General features: G+C 39.0%; 1 protein-coding gene across 6 annotated transcripts in view; it reads right to left on the reverse strand.

The window, feature by feature from the left end:
* Positions 1 to 23,297, reverse strand: part of DACH1 (dachshund family transcription factor 1) — a 370,281-nt gene that overhangs the window by 36,037 nt on the left and 310,947 nt on the right. For all 6 annotated transcript variants that reach the window (XM_075422872.1, XM_009937957.2, XM_075422865.1 and 3 more), the window contains 4 exons: positions 16,164 to 16,315; positions 6,910 to 7,057; positions 910 to 1,053; positions 378 to 446 (listed from right to left, as the gene is read on the reverse strand). In XM_075422872.1, the coding sequence (XP_075278987.1) occupies positions 378 to 446; positions 910 to 1,053; positions 6,910 to 7,057; positions 16,164 to 16,315 (513 nt within the window). The remainder of the gene's footprint in view (positions 1 to 377; positions 447 to 909; positions 1,054 to 6,909; positions 7,058 to 16,163; positions 16,316 to 23,297) is intronic.

Raw genomic sequence — 23,297 nt, forward strand, 5'->3', positions numbered from 1 at the left:
ACATTAGGTTTAGCCATTTGTATAGTTAAAAGGCTCAAAACATTTGAAACGTACCTTTAAAAACACTGTTATCTTGAATGTAACTATACATATTCACAATAACTGCATTCAGTATGTCTGAGATTCAACCCAATATTGGCTCAAATTAATTATTCTTCTTTAATTGCTCTGTATAAACAGAAATGACCTAATAATTTAAAGAAAATCTATCAGCACAGAATGTATTCTCTCTTATAAACAAGCAAGATGAACTTGACCTTGTTTGAACTTGTTTTGATGTGGCCCAGATGGTAGGCTACATGCTTGAATAGCAGTCTAAAGCTGAGGAAAAACTCATATAGCAAGATCTAGATTTATAGCCTTTTGCAAATTCCTACCTTGTATTGTCCTTTCAGCATCTGTTCTGCCCCCGCTGCGGTCAGCTTCTATCTCTGGGGTCAGAGAGTCTAGAAACATAGAAAGGTAAGACTGAGACATATTTCATTTGATTCTTATAGCCCTTTTTACAACCTGTTACTCCAATGCTGAATTACAATACAATCAACCTTTGTCAGTTTTTTTAATGTTGAACAATGACTGGAGGCCAGGACAATTTTTTGTTAGACTAGGAAGATTAATGAGCAATAGATTTTTCAAGCATAAAGGGGGGGAGAAAAAGAAGAAGAAAAAAAATTGACTTCTCAAGCTAATAATACAAAATTGTCCTAGTTTGAACATTCTCTCCGGCGAGTTTATTTGCACATACTATATAAAGTAACAAAACAATAAAGAGAGAGGCATCACATGAATGAAGCAAAGAATATTTTCTTTTTTTTCCCTCCCGTCATGTTACAAATTTTCAATATAAGAAGCTTTTTTTGGCACTTCAATTGAAAGTTAATGACACAGAGGCAAAAATTGGCTTCTTACCATTTAGGACCCTGAGACTATCTGTTGAAGCTGCCTGTTTCAGTGTCTGTTCTGCTTGCTCCCGTCGTTTAGTCTCAAATTCAAGTGCTTCCTGCAATTTCCTCTTTGCCTTCTTTTCCTTCTTTAGTCTCTTCTGAATTATTGCTAGGAAAAAAGAAAATCTGTGTACTCAGATTTGGATCTGATACTTGCCTACACAAATACCTATTAAGAGTCCCGCGAAATGCTATCCCTGCAACAGCTCATAAAAATCTATTCATTACACAACATCAATTTAAATTACTTGAAATTTGCTGGAATCACACTGGGATATTTGAAGAGCTACTGTTCTATACCATGATGTTGAAAACTACAGGTGATATTCAGCTATAGCATATATTTTTTTCACAAACAGATCAGAATCTGTGAATGTCCAAATCAGAAAACCTTGGTACCCGCAATGAAGTGTGCTTTTCACATCATCTGATGCAGAAAAGCCTCTGTCTGTGGAGGTGAGGTGTTTTTTCGGGATGAAGTGCACCATTTTGTTCTTGCCCGTAGCACACAGATAGTATACACAGAGCGATGAAGTTCTTGCCTGCCTGCCTGTAGCTTCTCTCCCACAAGAGGGAGATGCGGTTGCTTGGGTGCTGGGGCTGCAGGAGGAGCTCAGCCCCCATCCTGCTGTGGTACTCATACCTCAGGGAAAGGCCCTGAGCTTTCTAACTGCCCTCCAAGCTGCTGCTTCCTGCAAGCCGTGTGACCTCTTGGTGCCCAGTCTCTCCCCCCTATTTATTCCTCATCCACATTTCCCTTTGTCTTTCCCTTTTCTCTTTGGTGCTGTCAGCTCCTGTCCCATCAGCCAGCTAACCCTGAAGAACTCATAGCAAACCCTTTATGGTACTGGATCCCTCAGCCAAGTAAACATTACTTTGCTTTGTCAAATGTGAGGGAAAATATCAGGAAAGGAAGGGATATAACCAGGCCCGGCATGCCGGGGTTGGGGGTGAGATCGATAGCCCAGCAGCTCAAGTGAATCTACATCAATGCACATAGCATGGGAAATAAACAGGAGGAGCTGGAAGCCATTGTGCAGCAGGACAGCTATGACTTGGTCACCACCATAGAAACATGGTGGAATGACTCTCGTGACTGGAATGCTGCAACGGATGGCTACAAGCTCTTCAGAAGGGACAGGCGATGAAAGAGAGGTGGTGGGGTGGCTCTGTATGTTAGGGACTGCTTCGATTGTATAGAGCTGAACGATTGTGATGACAAGGTTGAATGCTTATGGCTAAAGATGTGGGGGAAAGCCAACAAGGCAGACATACTGCTAGGAGTCTGTCATAGACCACCCAACCAGGGTGAAGCGGTAGATGCAGTTTTCTATGACAGGCTGCCAGAAGTCTCACAATCGCTAGCCCTTGTTCTCGTGGGGAACTTTAACTTATCGGACGTTTGCTGGAAATACAACACAGCAGAGAGGAAAGAGTCTAGGAAGTTCCTGGAGTGTGTGGAAGATAACTTCCTGAGGCAGCTGGTAAGTGAGCCTATCAGGGGAGGTGCCTCACTAGACCTGTTGTTTGTGAACAGAGAAGGACTGGTGGGAGATGTGGTAGTCAGAGGCCATCTTGGGCTTAGTGACCATGAAATGACACAGTTCTCGGTTCAAGGTGAAGTTAAGAGGGGGGCCAGCAAAACCACCACCGTGGACTTTCGGAGGGCAGACTCTGGCCTGTTCAGGATGCCGGCTGAGAGGGTCCCTTGGGAGAGGGAAAGTCCTGAAGGGCAAAGGGGTCCAGGAAGGCTGGACATTCTCCAAGGAGGAAGTCTTAAAGGAACAGGAGCAGGCTGTCCCCATGTGTCGTAAGACGAACTGGTGGGGAAGACGAATGGCCTGGATGAACAGGGAGCTCTTGCTGGGAGTCAGGAAAAAGGGGCGTCTACCACCTATGGAAGAAAGGGCAGGCGACTCAAGAGGAGTACAGGGGTCTCATTAGGTCATGCAGAGAGGAAATTAAAAAGCCCATCTAGAACTGGCCACTGTTGTAAAGGACAACAAAAATGTTTTTGCAAATACATCAACAACAAAAAGAGGGCCAAGGAGAATCTTCATCCCTTATTGGATGCAAGGGGGAATATTGCCAACAAGGATAAGGAAATGACTGAGGTATTTTATGCCTTCTTCGCCTCAGTCTTTAACAGTCAGACTGGTTATTCCCAGGGTACTCAGCTCCCAGTGCTGGAAGATAGGGAAGGAGAGCAGAACAAACCTCCCATAATCCAGGAGGAAGCAGTTAATGACGAGCTATGCCACCTGGACACTCACAAGTCTATGGGGCCGGATGGGATCCACCCAACAGTGCTGAGGGAACTGGCGGAGGAGCTGGCCAAGGCACTCTCCATCATCTGTCAGCAGTCCTGGCTAACAGGGGAGGTCCCAGATGACTGGAGGATCGCCAGTGTGACGCCCATCTACAAGAAGGGCCAGAAGGAGGATCCTGGGAACTACACGCCTGTCAGCCTGACCTTGGTGCTGGGCAAGATTATGGAGCGATTCATCCTTAGTACGATCATCGGGCATGTGAATGACAACCAGGGGATCAGGCCCAGCCAGCACAGGCTCATGAAAGGCAGGTCCTGCTTGACTAACCTGATCTCCTTCTATGACCAGGTGACCTGCCTCGTGGATGAAGGTAAGGCTGTGGATGTTGTCTACCTGGACTTTAGTAAGGCTTTTGACACTGTTCCCCACAGCATCCTTCTGGAGAAACTAGCTGCCCATGGTTTGGATGGGTGTACTCTTCGCTGGATAAAGAACTGGCTGAACGGCTGAGCACAGAGAGTGGTGGTGAATGGAGTTAAATCCAGCTGGCGGCTGGTCACGAACCTCTGAAAGGAGGTTGTAGTGAGGTGAGTGCTACTCTCTTCTCCCAGGTAACTAGCAACAGGACAAGAGGCAATGGCCTCAGGTTGCATCAGGGGAGACTTAGATTGGATATTAGGAAAAATTTCTTTACTGAGGGAGTGGTCAGGCATTGGAATAGGCTGGCCAGGGAGCTGGTTGAGTCACCATCCCTGGAGGTGTTCATAAAAGCTCTAGATGTGACACTTCGGGATATGGTTTAGTAGGCATGGTATTGTTGGGTTGATGATTGGACTTGATGATCTTAGAGGTCTTTTCCAACCTATGATTCCATGATTCTATGATTTTAAAATTAAGCATTAGAAGGCCCTAATTTAGAAAGATTTTTTCCTTGTATCTCTTCAGTTCAAATTTTACAAGGAAAAGCACTGCAAGATCACGATGAAACTTTACCACAATTTTCTTTTCTAGGTTACCAGTAATTTACAACCACAAAAGTAAGACTTGCAATATCCCTAACTGAAGGAATATATCACAGGTTATGTTCCCGATGAAAAAGGATAATGTCAACCAATTTTTCTACTCGATAAAAGCCAAAGTGAGCCTCCAAAGAAATCATGTAAAGTCGCAGAGCATATCATTATCTCCCCCACCACACCCCAACCCGTATTAGATAGCACATTAAGGGTTTTCAGGGATGCGCATGTAAGAAGCTTATTTCTCATAAGATCTTCCTGGATAACCCTTTCCTGGAGGGTCTTGTTTTTTGACAGTAACCAAAAAATTATCTACTAAATTACTCACAAAAGAATTCTTTATACACACTAAAAGAACTATCCTTACCAAAACCAGATACTAGGTGATACTAGGTTTGACTGCCAAGGTCTGTCTAGCCCTGTCTGTCACCCCAAAGCAACCTCTGGTACATGCCTAGGGATAAATGCTGGCAAACATAAAAAAAAATCCACTTCCACCAGTTCATACTCCCCATTTCCAGTAGTCTGTGATGGTGGTATCTTTCAGAAAATGCAGATAATGAAACTTTTAAAGGGAACTGCCGATGTTATTACTGTTTGATTTATATGCTAGAATAACCACTTTTTGTGTGATCTTAAATATTTTGTGTTGCTGTACAAAACCGTTCAGACACAAAATGAATATAAGCACTTGCACTGCAGTCACAACAGTTACATAATTTACATCCAAGACTTTGGAATTTTGGTTCTTTCTCATTTTGTATAATACCAACTACTTTACAGACTAATTAGCTTATACTATCAAAGAACAACTAGCATCTATACAAAGGCTAAACTAAATACATTTTGAATCATTGCACAGTTTTAATGTTTTCATTATAAGTACTTTGAAAGTGATTGCAATAAATGAGAAGGAAACATATGTTGCTTTCTGAATTAAAATGTCATCATGGCTGACACATTGTAGATGTGACTACAGCAGTCAGAGCCAGAATTAGCAAGCCCTTACTGTGTAGCTGCTCACAGAAGAGATATTATCCTACTTTCACTAGTTGATGAGACACATCCTACAGCCTTAGGAATCACTAATTGGAGTATTTACAAAGAAGGAAGGAAACAGCACAGTAAATAAGCAGCTCTGTAGAACATACAGTAGTAGCAGTGAATTTAACATTCCAAAAAAAATGGCAAAAATATGCAGATGTAGCCACTAAAAAAGATATTTAAAGTGTTAACATGATGAGCAAAAGACAGATGTTACCGAATGCTGAAGATACCATTCACCTGATGGGTTTTGACCTGTATGCGACACAGCAACTCGTGTTTCTATGCTGCAGTTTTCAAGTATATTTCAGCTTTTTCATATGGTATTTCTTAACAGAGATATGGTACACTTCTCCCATCTTGCTCATGCTTCCATTAAGACATGTGAAGGTTTTTTTGACATGACAATTGCTACCTCGAAAAATAATGGTAGGTAAAGCCTCCTATGTATTTTTCTACATTTAAATGAAGAATAAATTCTCACGATAATTACAATCTGGCTTTATTTTTTCTCTCCTACTTGGATCTGCTCATTTTAAAGAATAATCAATTACTTTTCTTTCTTTTCCACAGAAGTATCCACTAGCAGAGATAGCCGTCCTCATTATATTTGCTTTGCTGGATACCACCATTAAGTGTTCAGATCCATTCCTCTTTGGTCTGAATCTTTTACCAGTGCAATATCATCATTAGAGGGATACATATAAAAAAGCAGGTAATGCATCATGCTGAAAATAACATTGTCAATTGTTTCAGCACCCTGAACAAAATAAGGGACTATCCCATGCTCTTTCCTGACATACAACTTTGAGTGAAATTCATTTTGCTTAATTTTAACAGCTCAAAACATATGTGCCTAGTCCAGTCGAGTCAACTATACTCCCTCTGGAGTTAAAGGGAAGAGAAAGCAGTCTTCACCATGTAATTGACCCCACCTACCTGTCTGAGAACAGGATATATGGATCTCTTTCTTTATTGACCAGAAAAGGAACTTATATTAACTTTAATGAGGTACTTAACTTTTAGATGGCAAAACTCAAGTAAGGTCAGATGGGCCCCCCCCACCTTTTCTACTGTGCATGTGATTGCAGGAATATATGTTTGAGTAGTTGTGAGACACAGAGGTAGAAGCATATGAAGAAAAACTGAGTTCTTTCATAAAACTACTTTAAAAGCGTAAGTAAGTAGTGCAGTACCGAGCAAAACAGGCCAGCTGTGGACAAAGGGATAATTCATTGCACAGTTTTGATAACCGTTAATAGCAGCTGTCTTTAAAAACATATTCTCAAAAGTTAAAAAAGGCAGTTAACGATGTGACGTTCCTGCTCTTTAACGAGTCCAGGCATGAAACAGCATTACATTGTGTACTTACTGCTAGAATGATAGTTAAGGGTATAATGATATTGGTTGTGAATCCAAGTGAAAAATGTTGAGAAAAAGGAAGATCCTTGTTCTAAATCTCATGAAGATCCTACGCAAAATCAGGCAGGCTTGTAAAACCTCCTGCATTGCAGTCAGCTTGAACATAACATGAGGTAAGGGGGAAAGTTTTGATCAAACACAGGTGTTCGATCAAAAATTAGGTTTCCCGAGGAAATAAATTACAAGGTGTTTATGTCTGCTGAATTAAGATACCTCTGTTCTTCTGCTCCACAGCCAACTGTTTTTCAAGTGTTTCCCTCAGTTCTCGTTCCCTGAATAGCTCCATCTTCAGCTCTGTCTTTTCCAGTTGGACCTGTTTCTCTTGAGCTCTGGCATTGTCTATAGCAACCTTTAGTAGACCCTGTTCAAAGAAAAAGATGGATAATGTTTGAAGTATGTTAGAACAGCTGACATAATAAATAAATTCTGTTATTTTTCCTTGATTAGTCATATGAGATTTTACAAATGAAATAATCCTCTTACTGGGTCTAAGCCTCCCAACTATCAACTCATTTTTTTTACAGGAATTAATTTTAATAGGTGGGCAAAAATCTGTAAAAAGCCAGGAGCCACATTTTCCCAGAAAATGCAGACTCATCTTTGACTGTGCATATAGCTAATGTGACAGAATTACAGAGACAGGTTCACTATTTGTAAGACATAAAAGAGACAAGCCTACATCAGGCATTTGCCTATGACCAAAACAAAAAGCTGTCCCACTGAAAAAGAACTGGCAGTCTCACAATCACATCGTCCACAGAACAGCAAATTCAATCGCTAGCACAGCTCAAGCGAATGGAAATTACCAACGGGAGAAAAGCTTTTTTAAAGGCTTGCCATTACTTTACTCCTTACTGTTGTTAATTATTATTATTTTCAGATATTTATATATTTCATAGAGTTTCCAAGGAAGATAGGGTTACTGGGATGCTAAGCAGAGGACAGTCATAAAGTAGAAAGATATCTTTGTTTCAGAAAGTCCATTCCCTGACCCTGTACAATTGTTAGTTCACAGTAGACAATAAAATGCAAAAATTTCTCAATTTGTTGAGCTGGGATGGTTGAAATAAACTCTACGTTTTTTTGTTGTTATTGTATCAGGAAATAATGATGCAGACTATTCTAAAATCCTCTTGAGAACTTCAACTTCACAATTCCTTCTTTTTTGCAAGGGAGCAGGAAAATCCTGGCACAGCTAACAACTAGATAGTTCGGACGCTGAGACAGGGTATGAAAAAGAGGAGGAGAAACGGAACTGAAATAAATTAATATAGATAGAGGAAAGACTAGCTTTTCCATTTTTCAAAAGCCTGGCCATCAAGCTCTTCGGTCTACACCTGAATCTCACCCCTTGAAGCTACGATAATAGAGTAGATAATTACGCATGGATATGCATATATGAACCTCCATGGACACAAACCTAACTTCTGTACCCTGCATCCTAGGCAAGTCTCCTGACAACTTAACTGTAGAGATAATTTGACCCAATAGAGATTTAATTACTGATATAAAGTAAAACAATGACAACAACAGGGACTGAAGAGCACTCCCCAATAGCTCTGCTAGGGAAGCATTCCGGTAGCAGATAAAAGGGGCACACTCAAGACCCATTTTCGGAATCACCACACTACCGACACGAAACCATGTCCCCCAACTCCCAAGTAAGCTTCCTTATCCCTCAGGCATAAATCCTAAATTGGATTCAGGGCTGCGTGTTTTTTCACTAAAATTGTTTGAAATATCTACAAAAAGGAATGGAAAAAGAAGTCAGCATGATGATACCTGAGAAACAAAAAGTATTTTTTATGAGCATTACTCTTCACATTCATCCCACCAGTCTTCCCAATGTCAATGCCTGCTTTGAAATTTCTGTCCGTCAAACTCCTCAAGTCAGTTTTCAGAGCCTGCTATTTTCAGTACACCTCATTCTCATTCTTAACTAAATTGTTGCTTTAAGTGTTGTTCCACTAACAGCTTAATGTTTTGCAGCTTTATTACACTTCTATCTATTATAGTCCATGGGAGCTGAAAGAATTTAACACCTTCTGACCGCAAAGCCCAGATGGTCACCAAAATGATACACACTGCATAAGCACAGAACCACTTTTGAAAATACCTGACAACGGTAACACAACAAATGTGCTTCTAAACACGTTTAAAGTTGCAGCAGTTTTCTATGAAAGAAGGAAGCTCAGGAAGTGTGGTCTAGATGAGTGAACAGTGAGGTGCACTGAGAACTGGCTGAATGGCAGCGCTCAGAGGGTTGTCATTAGCAGAGCTGAGTCTAGTTGGAGGCCGGTAACTAGTGGTGTCCCCCAGGGGTCAGTACTGGGCCCAGTCTTGTTCAACTTCTTCATCAATGACCTGGATGAAGAGTTAGAGTGTACCCTCAGCAAGTTTGCTGACGACACAAAACTGGGAGGAGTGGTGGATACACCAGAAGGCTGTGCTGCCATTCAGTGAGACCTGGACAGGCTGGAAAGTTGGGCAGAGAGGAACCTGATTAAATTCAACAAGGGCAAGTGCAGGGTCCTGCACATGGGGAGGAACAACCCCATGCATCAGTACAGGCTTGGGGTGGACCTGCTGGAGAGCAGCTCTGTGGAGAGGGACCTGGAAGTGCTGGTGGATGACAGGTTAACCATGAGCCAGCAGTGTGTCCGGGTTGCCAAGAAGGCCAATAGGGTCCTGGGGTGCATCAAAGAGGAGTGTGGCCAGCAGGTCGAGGGAGGTTCTCCTGCCTCTCTGCTCTGCCCTAGTGAGGCCCCATCTGGAAGACTCTGTCCAGTTCTGGGCTCCCCAGTTCAAGAAAGATGAGGAACTACTGGAGAGAGTCCAGTGGAGGGCTACGAGAGTGGTGAGGGGACTGGAGCATCTCTCATACAAAGAAAAGCTGAGGGAGCTGGGCTTGTTCAGCCTGAAGAAGAGAAGGCTGCCAGGGGATCTTATAAATGCTTACAAATATCTGAAGGGTGGGTGTCAGGAGGATGGGGCCAAACTCTCTTCAGTGGTGCCCAGCGACAGGACAAGGGGCAACGGGCACAAACTGAGGGACAGGAAGTTCCGTCTGAACATGAGGAAGAACTTCTTCACTCTTAGGGTGACGGAGCACTGGAACAGGCTGCCCAGAGAGGCTGTGGATTCTCCTTCTCTGGAGATATTCAAGACCCTCCTGGACAAGGTCCTGTGCAGCCTACTGTAGGTGACCCTGCTTCGGCAGGGTGGTTGGACTAGATGACCCACAGAGGTCCCTTCCAACCCCTACTATTCTGTGATTCTGTGATTCTGTGAACCAAATGCTATTCTATAATAGCTAAAACACAAAGGTATTTCATGTGGAATGTTAAACCTGGATGACTACTAAGGAAAACCACATAAAGGTAAACATAAACTCTACAGACATATACAAAGTAAAATACAATTTGAAATATCTGTAAAGCCTTTCCAATCTATTTTTTAGAAATTTAACATCCACCTGAATTCTGTTCTCTTTCCCTGCTGTATTCTCCTATATTTACAACCGTAAACTATGTTTTCTATATGGGATGCATTTGAAATAGTAAGAAATTGAAGTAGGTGTTTTTTATCAACACCTACTTCTGGCTTACATTTAAATTCTAGAATATTTTAATCTCCTTCAATTCATCACTTACAGGAACATGTGATTTATGCAAATAACTAATAAACCGGATGAAGTGAAATTACACGAAAAGTATTTGTTGATGTAAAGTGTATTGTCGAGTAAGTTTAAAGCTGCAAACACCTTCCTCCCAAATTCTTACAATCTATCTTGTTTAACAATAAAATCGAACTGCTAAGGCAACTGCCATCTTTACTCAATTCAACCACATTCATGTACATGTTTCTTCTTCATCAGGAACAAACAATTAGTAACAAATGAAAGAGATCATTACATCAAGTGCCCTTTTAGATCACCCCAATTAAAACTTTAGTTTAGCTGTATTTCAATTCTAAGATACCAAATTCTAATTTTCTGCTCTGATTGCTCTTGTTGACTTATCTTTGAAAGATGTACTCTCGGTGCAAAGCTTAGAGATTATTTAGCAAGATGCCAATGTTGGCATCACTTAATGTGTTGATTGGTTGTATTATCAGTAGCAGTTTAAAATAAATTAGTATTAAACTATTATTGTCCTTGGCTGACAAAACACAATATTTTGGTGTTCTTTAAATATGAAACAATCATTATGAATAAACATGGAGAATAATGCTAGAGCGCAACACTGATGTGTGTGATTTTATATTAAGAATTGCTGCAAAATACAAAGCTGCTAAGAGCATGTTACATTTTCTATTGAATTTCTCCACCACACTTCCTCCCCCAATCTTTCCTTTTTTTATACTTGCTAACGTAGCTAATGGTAATACATTACCTATTGCTGCTGATTATGTCTGAAAAATATTAGCTTTTTGGAGCCAAGACCCACTAGGGACTACTTATAAGCTACACAAAATTAAGTTTCATTTTTAGAAGTTAAATCAGTGCACATCAGTAGGCGTCCAATGTGAAAAAAATTCTGCACTAGAGCCAAACTGATGCATATGCAAAAGTGCTGTTGCTGCCAATGACAGCTCTAATGCAAAAATACTGGAAACATTCAATATCTCCCCATATTCAATGCAGAAAGGGGTGAGAAAAACAACTAAAAAGTACAGCATTTAAAAATCATCAGCGCCCCTTGGAACAGGAATAGCAATTTCAGAGATGCATGAAATTCTATTAATTCTCCCAGTGGATCAGCTGTAAAAGATTATACAAAATACAGTATGTCCAACTTGTATTTGCTATGGCTAATCCTCTAACCTGATATTAAATCAATATGCTGCCAATGACAATGGGAAATGCAGTGCAACACAGGACATTAACAAAAAGAAAATATTTCCCTTTAGGGAAGGTCAGATGTTATGGAGGCTGGATAATGATAATTGTAGTGAACATACTCAGGTTCCAGATTTGTTTTTAATACAGTACGGCTCTATCTGGATCGAGGCTTTAAACACGGCATGCTATTCTTCCCCTCTGTGCCACTGTCTATAATTTTTTTTTATTTCAATCTAACGTAAAAAAGATTTATAGATCATTCTGATTTGGCTTGTTTACTTTAATGTACTTGTTTTAATGTTTTCCACTGATGAAACCTTCAGAAATGTCCCAAATAAAAAGTTAAATTGACATATAGTTGATGTTTCTTCCCATTCTCCAACATATATGAAAACACCTTCATGTTAGGGCAGTCTACTGATCCTACAGAAACGAAACATATACCGAACCTCAACTCAATCTTAAAGCCAGTATTACCCATCATTATTTAAAAAAAAATACTAATAATGTGTTGCCTATTTTGAAAGGAGTGGAGGGGAAGGTATACAGAAGCTCCTTCTCTTTCTACCTACATCTACAGTGTGTTCCACCTAACATAATTTAGTTAGCTACACAGATATGTGTGACATCAAATGGCCTTACTCGCTAGTCCAGTGGTCTACCTAGAAGATCACATCCTGTTTCCAACAGCCACCCACAGTGAGTGAAAAAGGAAAACCAGAAGAACAAGGCATGCACACAGTGAAACGTTCCTAGTCAAACCTCCCAGCTTCCAGAGATTTGTAGATCAGGGGCCTCCTTTTGTAATGCTACCTATTCATGGTGAAAACACTTTCAAATAGCAATGCTTCTCCTTTAAAAAATGAGGAAATTATATGGAATTTGTATTCATTCATCATTAAAACTCTCTAGTGGAAGGCTTGCAAAAAAAATCAATATATACACTTTTAGTTAACTTTGCGTCACAGGTAAATTTTTAAATATTTGCTATTTGTAACTGACTACTGACTTAGTAACATAAGCAAGGTAAGACAATAGCTTGACTATCTCTACAGATGACTTCGGAAAGACATATTTGTAATATCACAGACTGAATATCTCAACCACGGGTAAAGGCATAATGCATAAGTGACATTTTTCCATTAAAATTTTCTGTGAAAAATAAAATCATTCTCTTGAATTTTAGCAGAAGACAAATAAAATAACACGAAGTAAACCTGTGATTTTTACTTTATCCACTGTTTGCAACATTTTTCTCTTCTGTATGTAGCTGTAGGAGGTAACAGTGCAGGAGACTCACAGCAATAAAGCCAGTAGTTTGCTTTGTTTTCATAGGGGAATTTAGTTTGTAATCATGCATTTCTTTTATTAATATCAATGGGACACTTGCAACTTACTTTACATATCTCTTTAAAAATACTTATCAACAAGACTGTGTCAATACAATACAGTCAAGACAGAAAAACATAGCTATCAGGGTGCAACTAATTCATCCCTTAGATACGAATGGAAATTCAGCTCAGGGACATTAAAGATTCAGACTCTAAAAGCTTAAAATAACATTACTATTACCCAAGAATATTGCAGTATTATGAAAGGCTGTGGCTGTAACATGCTTTGGCATAACTGGGCCATGACTCAAAAAGGTGAACTTACTCATGCTAGGGGTATGGAAACATCTTTAGCCTTCTCACTAGCACCCACATAGCATTTTGCTCCGACCCACCTTCCATCACCCTTCACCCTCCCTGCAGCTGCACACAGACCTCCAGCATTTAATCTGGAGGAAACCAACAAGTACACATCAGGAAGGAATGGACATATAACTTAAGTTCTATCAGGAAATTTATTCTCTCTTCCTTTTAAATGTGAAGATATATATCTGAATAAGAAAATATGCCCCCAATCTTATTTCCTTATTTTGTGTGTATTTGTTTAATTATATTTTGTTACAGTTTATTATTTGCATTTCAGCAGTCCTCATCAAGAAATAAACACTGGTTGTTCCGGGTACTGTATATTGTTGTTATCTCCTCTTTAAATGTACAAATAATTACACATTTTTGTTTCAGGAAGTATTTATGAGAAGTAAGAAAAACATATATATGATATACGAATGGAAATAAAACTATCTAGCAGCCCCTGGTGACAGCAACAGCAAATAGGCTTGTCTAACATTTGCCTCATGTTACGAATTAGAGATTAGGGGCTATCCATTTGATTTTAGCATGGATGGAGGACACAGACTCATTTGTGTTTAGTGGCCAACTTTAAAGGATGACTCAGACTTCTGAAATGGAAGTAAGTAGAGAAGTAGAGTTAGGCACCAAGTTCAATCACCTAAGCTCTTCAGCACCTGCAAGACTTTTGTTCTCAAATATCAAAAGCATTTAGAAATTTTTGCTTATATACCCAAAAGTACTGTCCCCATGGCAAGGTTTAGGATCCTCCTCCCCTGCACAAAGGTCAAAATTAGAGCTCTAGTGCCCATAGAGTACCCTAATCTTGCTCTATTTTAAACCAGGACAGACTCTGCAACTTTTCTGGAGGCACCCAAGGTCTGTATTACACAGATCCTTCGGATCCTGCGCTTCACACAGCTGAATATACACAACAGGATCACAGCACAGATATCTACCGTCACTTCCATGCAGACTGGTGTAGCCAGAGGCTGCTGGCCTATGTATTCATGTGACCATCATATCCCTAAAACATAGGCAACCTCCATCATCGCATGTGGCAGATTGTCCCACCTGTTTACCCTGATAGATGATTTGTTGTGATGTGGAACCTTACAGTAAGGAGCAGTAAGCACAAAATCACAATGAGAGAGGCATAAAGAAGTCTCTAGTTTCAATTCAATGTTGTCTTTTTATTTTCTCTCTTCACTCCAAGTAAGATTAGGGTGTTTTCGTTTTTTTTTTAAAAGAAAAGCAATGACTGAATTTCACGCTCACATTTTCTGTAAAACAAAACTGAACGCACTCTTGGCAAATCAATTCTGGTCATTTATCCTGAAGTAGTGCACCACTCTCATATTCAAACACAAGATCAGCTAACCTGTTGATGTTGAATGCTTTGCTCATTAGGTGGCTGTCTGGAGACACTGAGTGCACACATTTGTCAAAAAAATTACTAAGAACTTTCCTGTACATTCATGCACAGCTAAAACATTATATATTTGGCTAATTGTATTTCTTTCTTCAGAAAAAAATACGTTCTTTACAGATTGCAGGAGATCTGTTAGAAGAATGCTACCTGTTCTAGAATTACCTTGGTTTACAATCTAAATATTTAAGAACCTAAGTCTCAGAACCACAAAAAGGAATCATAAATACGTTTTTTCAGATCAGGCAGACACAGAAATATTTAACTCTTAAATAGCAGTATTTTTTTCATTATTAGACCTCATAACACCACTAATGAATGGATCATATACTTTCCATAAAACAAGTCTGAAGTGCCATAAACTTTAATGAGATTGCTTAAGCAAGTAGTGTGCAGGATTTGGCCCTACCCTGTCATAGCCTTTGCTGAATAGAATACAGTTGATTTCATGTATTTGCAGGAATGAGCAGGGAAAAATACTGTGACAAACACATTAGAAGTTCGCAGCTGCACAGACGAGGCTTATTTGGAACGGGTACAATACGGCTGCATTATTTCCCGCACTATTGTTTTGCTCCCGCATGCAACACACAACCGTTGTTGCAAAAGTTGCATCTGGGGAACACATGATCACTGAATTTGTGGACAAAAAAATTCCTCATTCTAATAGGAAACACTAACATCTTGGCTCCAAGCTACATGCTAGTGTATACAGAATCACAGAAACACAGAATCACAGAATCACAGAATCACAGAATCACAGAATAGTAGGGGTTGGAAGGGACCTCTGTGGGTCATCTAGTCCAACCCTCCTGCTGAAGCAGGGTCACCTACAGCAGGCTGCACAGGACCTTGTCCAGGCGGGTCTTGAATATCTCCAGAGAAGGGGACTCCACAACCTCCTCAATGAAACCTTAAGCAATATTTGAATCAGGCAGTACTGTACACACAATAGACATCACTACTACTGAATAGGAAATCTGCAGAAAATTTGGTAATACCCTTTGAAGTCTGCTCTTTGAAGACAGTACTTCAAGTGAAATGAGCTTATTTATAAAAGAAGTGCTTTTTGTGAATGCTTTTATGGGAGACACATTTCAAATAGCTTTAAATATCACTTCCACCTTGGCACTCCAGCAATTTAAAATAACTGTTTATTAAAGAAATGTTTCTCTGCTTAGTAAATGAAATAAAGTTAAACAGTAAGATACATTTCATTAGCCTGTAATAAAAAGAGCATTTGAGACAAATGTTGTTAAACACACCAATGTAATTTTCATTGAATTCTCTGCTGTGGTTTCACATACACTCTGTATTTTTATGTACTGTATCTGACAGCTTCTAAATTCATTTATTTGCTGTGGTTCCTTTAATACCTAAATTATTAGGAACTTTCAGTAAATTAGCTGATCCAAATAATCTTACGAACTGATTAAGCTAGAATGGTTGTATTAACTTCAACAAATCTGCAACTGGCTCCTCTCCATCCTTTAAGCTGATCTACAGAAAGGCCTACCTGGATGTTAGTCAGAAGGGTCTCTATGGAGGACAATCCATCAGGGAATAGAAAAGGAGATGGAAAACCCGGAGGTAGTGGTTGCCCATGCCCAGTTAGAGAAAGTTTGTCAAGGCTGTCTCTTGCGGTTGGTGTGGAGAGCGGGGTCTCATCTGTATGTGATTGAAACAAAAATATAGAACAAGTTACGCTTGTCTGTTTTTATTAGACCTCAGTAATGGCTTCCCTAGTGGTTTCCAGAACATTTATTGCAAATTGGTTCCTGCTATCAGGAGAAAATGCTTTCTGCTGAATTTTCTTTAATGAAAAAGCTGTGGAGATACAACAAGATAACATTAATGAGTAACTTTATAAGCCTTTTAAATGCAGTCTCTAATGAGACTGAGTTTACAGTGCCATAGAATCTTTTTAAAACAAATATTATCTCACATATACTTGTGATAATATATTCAGACTGACTTTATGGGCACCTTCCCAATTATCTCATTTTAGTTGGTGTTCTATTTGGATTGACAATAGAATATTTTCTAGCATGGCATATATTTTGTATACGAGAAGTATTTGAATATGAGGCTTCCCATACAATTAACCCTTCCCGCTCTTAATGGTTTCACTTATAGCTTAGAAGATTCTGCAACACCGAGAAAAACTACAGCCCCTCAATGCATGTTTAAACAACAAAGTACACCTGATTTCCACAATTGAAACATGCTCTGAACAATACATGAAATTAACAGCATGGTTACAATCAATGGCCTAATTTTTTTAAGCACGGACATCTTCTACCAATTAGTGCTGAACTCCTTAGTGGGATCTTTGTAGCAATCAGATCTGATCAGTTCTGACATCACAACAGGAAAAAACTCCCACAGCTTGAAGACTTCTAAGATTAAAAGTTTCACAGATAATCTGTGAACGGATTATCAAGTAAGTGCAGGGAAAAAAATTAAAAAAAATCCCAATTAATAGAAACTTCAATATCCTCTTCACTTTTTTTACTTTTTGAAATATTTTTAGACTACTGTTGATACGATACAGAAATTTAGGTCAATTTCTTTGCACCAGATGTTAATCTGAATTCTTCAAAAGGAAAACTATCTATACATAGATACATCTATCTATACATACTGTTCTTACCAAGGGCTCAGTCATTAACTGACACACATTGATGTATCTCAGTGCAATACAAGGACATCAGAACGTAGTCTTGGTATTATGCAGATCTCTGCACAGCTATCTGACTACAGAAGCTTGTCAGACTTGTTCTTTTCTATTTGGGCTTTGATCATTATAAGAAATCTACATTTTGGGGTATTCTAATTTCTCTTTCTTTCTGCACTTTTTAAAATTATAGTTTCAATAATAGTTGTATTTCTTTATTTATTCCATTATGTACATTACAAATTGTATTACACGAAAGTTCTGATCCTAGTTGCCTAAAAGGAGCTAGCTCTCTCTTTGACTGGAGTACGGTATTTTCCAAAGTGGACATAGTCTAGCACTAGGAAAACTGAAATTTGCTGCAACAAAGGTTTAGAGTGTAGGCTTTGACGACCCCAGGACCGGAAAACCACAACTCCAAGTCCCAGTTCATTTTGACAGTCCCTATCCACCATTACTCCAGAAGGAATTAATCTCCACCAACCATGTTCAGGTGCAGATTTCTTGCCCAATCTCCTCACCAGCTCTGTTGTGCTGGCCAGTATTTACTGTGCTCGAGTAAAAGTCTCACCCACTACGTTCCATCACAGAAATATCCAAATAGGCACTTGGACATTTGCTTCTGGGCTGGTCCCACTTAGTTCTTCCACAGCCAGTGGAGATAAGCAGACACCAGTTTAAGGTACTAATCCATCTGAACTATCACAGGCATCTACTGGAGGAGGAGACAAATTTTTTTCTAGAAGTGTCTGTTGACTGTAAGATGAGCCTAAATTGACTAGGTCAGATGCAGAGACCTACTTTTGGTGAGACCAGTCCTACCACGAAAGCTGTTCTGTGGCTCAGCCTGAGGGTAGCTTACACAAGGAGTAAGACACCATTACACGTCCCCTATTTTCACAATTTGTGCTACAGTTACTGCTTTTTCATACAGTCATAATTCAAAAGCTTACCAAGATAAGCTTTATGAAATGAATTGACATTGACCAAGGAAAGCTTCAGACCATAAAAGGTTTTTTCAGCTACAGTTTCCAGTCTTGTCGCAAAGTGCTGAGAAAAACTGGCTGTAGATTACCGAACTACTTCTTATCTACCTTACCGAGATTCAAAGCAGGTTCTGAAAAACGTACTCCATGGATGTATCCTCTGTCATCATGCTAATTCACAGCAACATGGATTTTGGAGTAACATACTAAAATTTGGCCCTAGATGTGAATTGTTTCTTTTCTTCCCAACTTTTAAAATACTATAGAAATATTCACCACTTCACTAGAAAAAATAAATTAGGTATTCCTGGGTATTGCAAATTAGATTAATGTTTTCAGATCATCCTGCTAGTTCATCTTCTCAAACCCTACTCTAGTGTGAGAAATCATTACTAAATGTTTTTTTCCAAACTGCTGTCAGAATTGTTATGCTTTCATTAACCAAAAGAAACAACCCAAAACTTAAACAAAACTGGATAGACAATATTTTCATCTGCTGCAAATACGGCTTCCCCAAATGATTCCTACCCACCATCAAAAAAAAAATTAAATATTACAAAACCGCTTCTTTGTTATGTTACTGAGTTTTTTGGCTAAAGACTTCTTTATATCAGTAGAAAGAGTCTAATCACTAGTATGCATGGTGGAGTTGATTCATATAAATGAGAAAACAAACTAAAAAAAGACATCATTTGCCTCTAGGTTTGTCAAAGAAATGGACCAATGACCTCTCATACTTTCTAAGACAACTTAAAAACTTACTAATATTTTAGGTTTCAAATTGTCAAAGTATTTTAATACTAGATAAAACTGACCCACTTAAAAATTTCATAGGCCATCATTCACTTTAAAAGTATGCTCTTCCATGCAACTGTTGAGATACAGAAAGTTCCTAACACAGGTCTTGTCACAGAACTTAAGCAAGGGATTCATTTTTTTATTGTATTACTACTTTAACATTAAATACTTGCTATGTTTGCTGTATTTTGTGCATGCTCAAAACATGTTGTGAAGTTTTCAAACACTTTCCTAATAATGCGTGTCATGGTCTTGCAATAGGCAAAGTAACTTCAAAAAAGTTATGCAGAACGGTATGAACTCAAAATAACATCCAAACTCTTATGTTATAATAAATAACAAAACCAAATTTACACTGAAGGGTAAGACTAGGGAGCTGAACTTACTATGAACTTATTTTAATGAAACGTCAACTCAGAAAAAAAAGTCAGACTAATGTGAGTTTGTTTTCTTGATGTCCCATGTGAAATAAACTTTGAGTGTAAGTATGTTTGAAACATATTATACACAGGAAGCATGGATATTTGTGGATGTGAGATAAGCGATGACTGAGGGAATCTTGAAAAAAATGCATTTTTAAGAAAAACCACATTGTAAACACAGCCAATTAAAACATAGTCGCATATCTTAGTAGCAAAATGATATGACCTCTTGCAATTAAGGCATTTAAAAATATTCCATTCCTGCAAAGCCCTCTTTTTGCAACACGGTGGTATATCTTCGTTTCCGAATAATTGTTAACTTAACATCTTTTAAACTGTTGCAGAGGAACTACTACTGTTCCTCTTAACCTACTAGCAAAAACGATGACCCCTTGCTGGGAGACAGAGATCTGGCATTTTCACTCTGAACGCATCAAAGGAAACATTCGAAGACGAGACAGGGCAAGAGGGGAAAGAGGGCCAATCTACAACTCCATTGTTGGAGTTGGGAGCACAACAGTGTAAAGAGAAGGGCAGGGGGGGAAGAAAGAACAAGGCAGAACAAAGAAGCGTCAGGGCCTGCCTTGGCTTGTGCTGGGAACTGCGATGTTATAAATTAACAAATAAACACAGATCAGACAAGCTGTTACCCAGGCCTCCACAGTATCTGAGCAGAGATGAATATGTGCCTTGACACATGAACTAAATCATTCTAATAAACAAGTCTCCATGCGACACATATCTTTAAAATATTAGTAAATGTTACATCCACTCCATCCATTGTTTCTCAATTTCCAAAATTCACCTGGTTTTGTTTGAACCAGATTTTATCTGCAAACAGCAGCTGGTTTGGGCCAAGTACAACGAACATTTTTCACTGTATTTGGTTTGTTTGCATTCTATTTTATTCTTTCACCAGATAACATGGAAACAGACATCCTGGAAGCTGTGACAGCTATTTAAACAATAATAGATGAATAGAGGTAGCCATTCTCTTGTCTTTGTTCCTAAAAGCAAGTAGGATAAGTTCAGACCAGTCACCAATCAAACTGGAGAATATTGATATTGCCAGGATTTGAAAGCAAGTGATAATAGCTGGCTCTAAAAAATACTATACAGATTACTGCCTCTCTGCAATCATTTAATGGTTCTTTGTAATACATCTTGATGCTTTTTTGTTCTCTGTAAAATATTTCACATGTATTTGTTTCTGAAAAGGCTCACTCTTACCATTTGAATGACGAAATAGGATTCTGTTTTCACTTTTTACCATCATAAATCTGGTGCATACATTTTTGTGGAAACAATCTATTCTGTTTGGCTTAATATGATTTTGGTTTATGCTGTCAAACACCTTTTAGTACAAAGTTTTGTATTTCACCTTCCTCGGAGCTAAAGCTTTCAGGTGTGAGAAGCTCTTCTATTTTAATTCATCTGTAATTGTTGATTTATGTTAACACAAAAGAACAGGGTGTCCCATGTGCTGAGCTGAAATGTTTACCAACTTCATGCAGATTAAAAAAAAAATCCTCTTGCTCAATTCCTGTATCATTTGGCTGCTTTATAGATTTGGTCAGTCAAGATTCTCCCTGCACATAACCAGGGGCAATGTGAGATGACTGTGAAGGATGTTACGAACTGTAAAAGGAATGTACTCAAGCTAACTCTTACAAAAACCTATTTTTTTTCAATCTACAATTTAGTTTCTTCTTCTTATGCTAAAAACAGTTCTACAGGACACCCAGATACTCTGAAACTAAAATATTTGCAACCGTGGCAGCTGGAAATAAGCGGAAAATAGAAAATATTCAACTAACCTGACTAACTGGTTGTTATTTCTGTAACATTTCAAAGAGGCTGGTGCTCTCACCGTTCACTGTACCACTGTAAATTCTGTCCACTGAGTTCTATTTCTTGGCTTGGTGTGTTTGCCTGAGGACTTTGGAAATAGTAACTCGCCAATAATGAAATATGACTAAAAAATTAAAAGCTTAAATGGAAAGGACCATAGCTACTAAGTCTGTATTTCTTGGATGTGTACATTGCACATGATGGCTTTACACCTGGTACAGTCAAATACAATTGTGCAAATATGTCTTACAGAACTCAAACATCTGTATTTCACTTCTACCATTACAAGTCTTATGAGGAGCGGCTGAGGGAGCTGGAGCTGTTTAGTCTGGAGAAGAGGAGGCTGAGGGGGAACCCTATTGCTGTCTACAACTACCTGAAAGGTGGTTGTAGTGAGGCAGGTGTTGGTCTCTTCTCCCAGGTGGCTAGCAATAGGACATGAAGCAATGGCCTCAAGTTGCGTCAGGGGAGGTTTAGATTAGATATTAGGAAAAATTTCTTTACTGAGAGAGCGGTCAGGCATTGGAATAGGCTGCCCAGGGAAGTGGTTGAATCACCATCGCTGGAGGGGTTCAAAAAACTTGTAGATGTAGCACTTCAGGACATGGTTTAGTAGGCATGGTGTTGTTGGGTGGATGGTTGGACTTGATGATCTTAGAGGTCTTTTCCAACCTATGATTCTATGATTATGGACAATTTCCATAAGTGGCATGGCTTCAAAATATGCAGACTTTCACTTGATGTAAAGGACTACAAAAGAATAAAAGTACGCAAGAATCTGGTTTGTTATGTCCGCTTTGGAGGTAGGTTTAGATGTCCACTAACGCTAAGACTTGTATTTACTGACAATCCTGTCTGATTTTAACCACTGACAATACAATATTCTAACTTGATGCTTGTCCTTTTTTGAAAAAAGAGTTGCAATTAATACATTTCCAGTATTTCTTTAATCCTTTTAAAGAAAATGTAGTCCCTACAGATCATTCTTCACTGCTGCACACAGTCTCGAAGCATACTGCAGCTGGAGTTGTCTCTGTAATGGCAAATCAGAGCCAGATGTACAATCACCCCTCAAACACAAGATTAGGGACCTCTCTTTCTCCCAGGTTCAGTGATATCCCTTCTATGTTGATACTTTGTAAGCCAATTTATGTATAAACACAGACAAAAAAAAGGAGGCTGGAATGGGATGTGGGGGTCTGGAAACAGAGATGACTTGACAAGGAGACAGGGACTAATCAAGAAGCCAGGGAATGCTGAGTTGAAAAAATGGGAAAGAAGGACAGTCAAGGTGCCTGCACACTTTGGAAAGTGATAATAGGATTGGGATTGTGTGGTGAAGGACGGGAGAAAGAGCACCCAGGAGCAAGAAATTTATACTGACTCAGCAAGAAATAAACAAAACAGCCAAACTGTGGGTTTTTAACACAGTGTATTTTGTACAAGTAATTCTTGTAGTATTTCAAGAACTGTGCTTCAATGCAAATTAAATTTATAGCTGTGAATAGCAAATATACAAAAATACGTTCTTTAAAGATCATGTTGTTTAGTTTTGTTAAGGAATTACTGGTATAACATCACTATAAATGAATGGAAAGAGTTGGCAAAATAGATCCAAAAAGCAAAAATGTAATTAGTGGTGATGTTCCAGCTGTGAGGATTTCTTCAGGCTTTTTGGACTAGATCAAGTTGAGTTTATTCTTCATTTTACATGTCCCTAGGAGGGCCTCAGAGTCAATCAGTGCAACTTATCTAATTTTCTCTTTTAATAAAAGGATTATTTTAATAACCTTTATCTTATTTTGCAGCCTATTACTGATTAGGGCTGGGTCAAGCAGTATTTGTCAATTTATTTAAGGGTTTTGTAATATTTCAGAATAAATTATCATTCATAGTTTTAAACAAATGTATTTTAC

The sequence above is a fragment of the Opisthocomus hoazin genome, chromosome 1, assembly GCF_030867145.1.
Source record: "Opisthocomus hoazin isolate bOpiHoa1 chromosome 1, bOpiHoa1.hap1, whole genome shotgun sequence".
Taxonomy (NCBI): Eukaryota; Metazoa; Chordata; class Aves; order Opisthocomiformes; family Opisthocomidae; genus Opisthocomus; species Opisthocomus hoazin.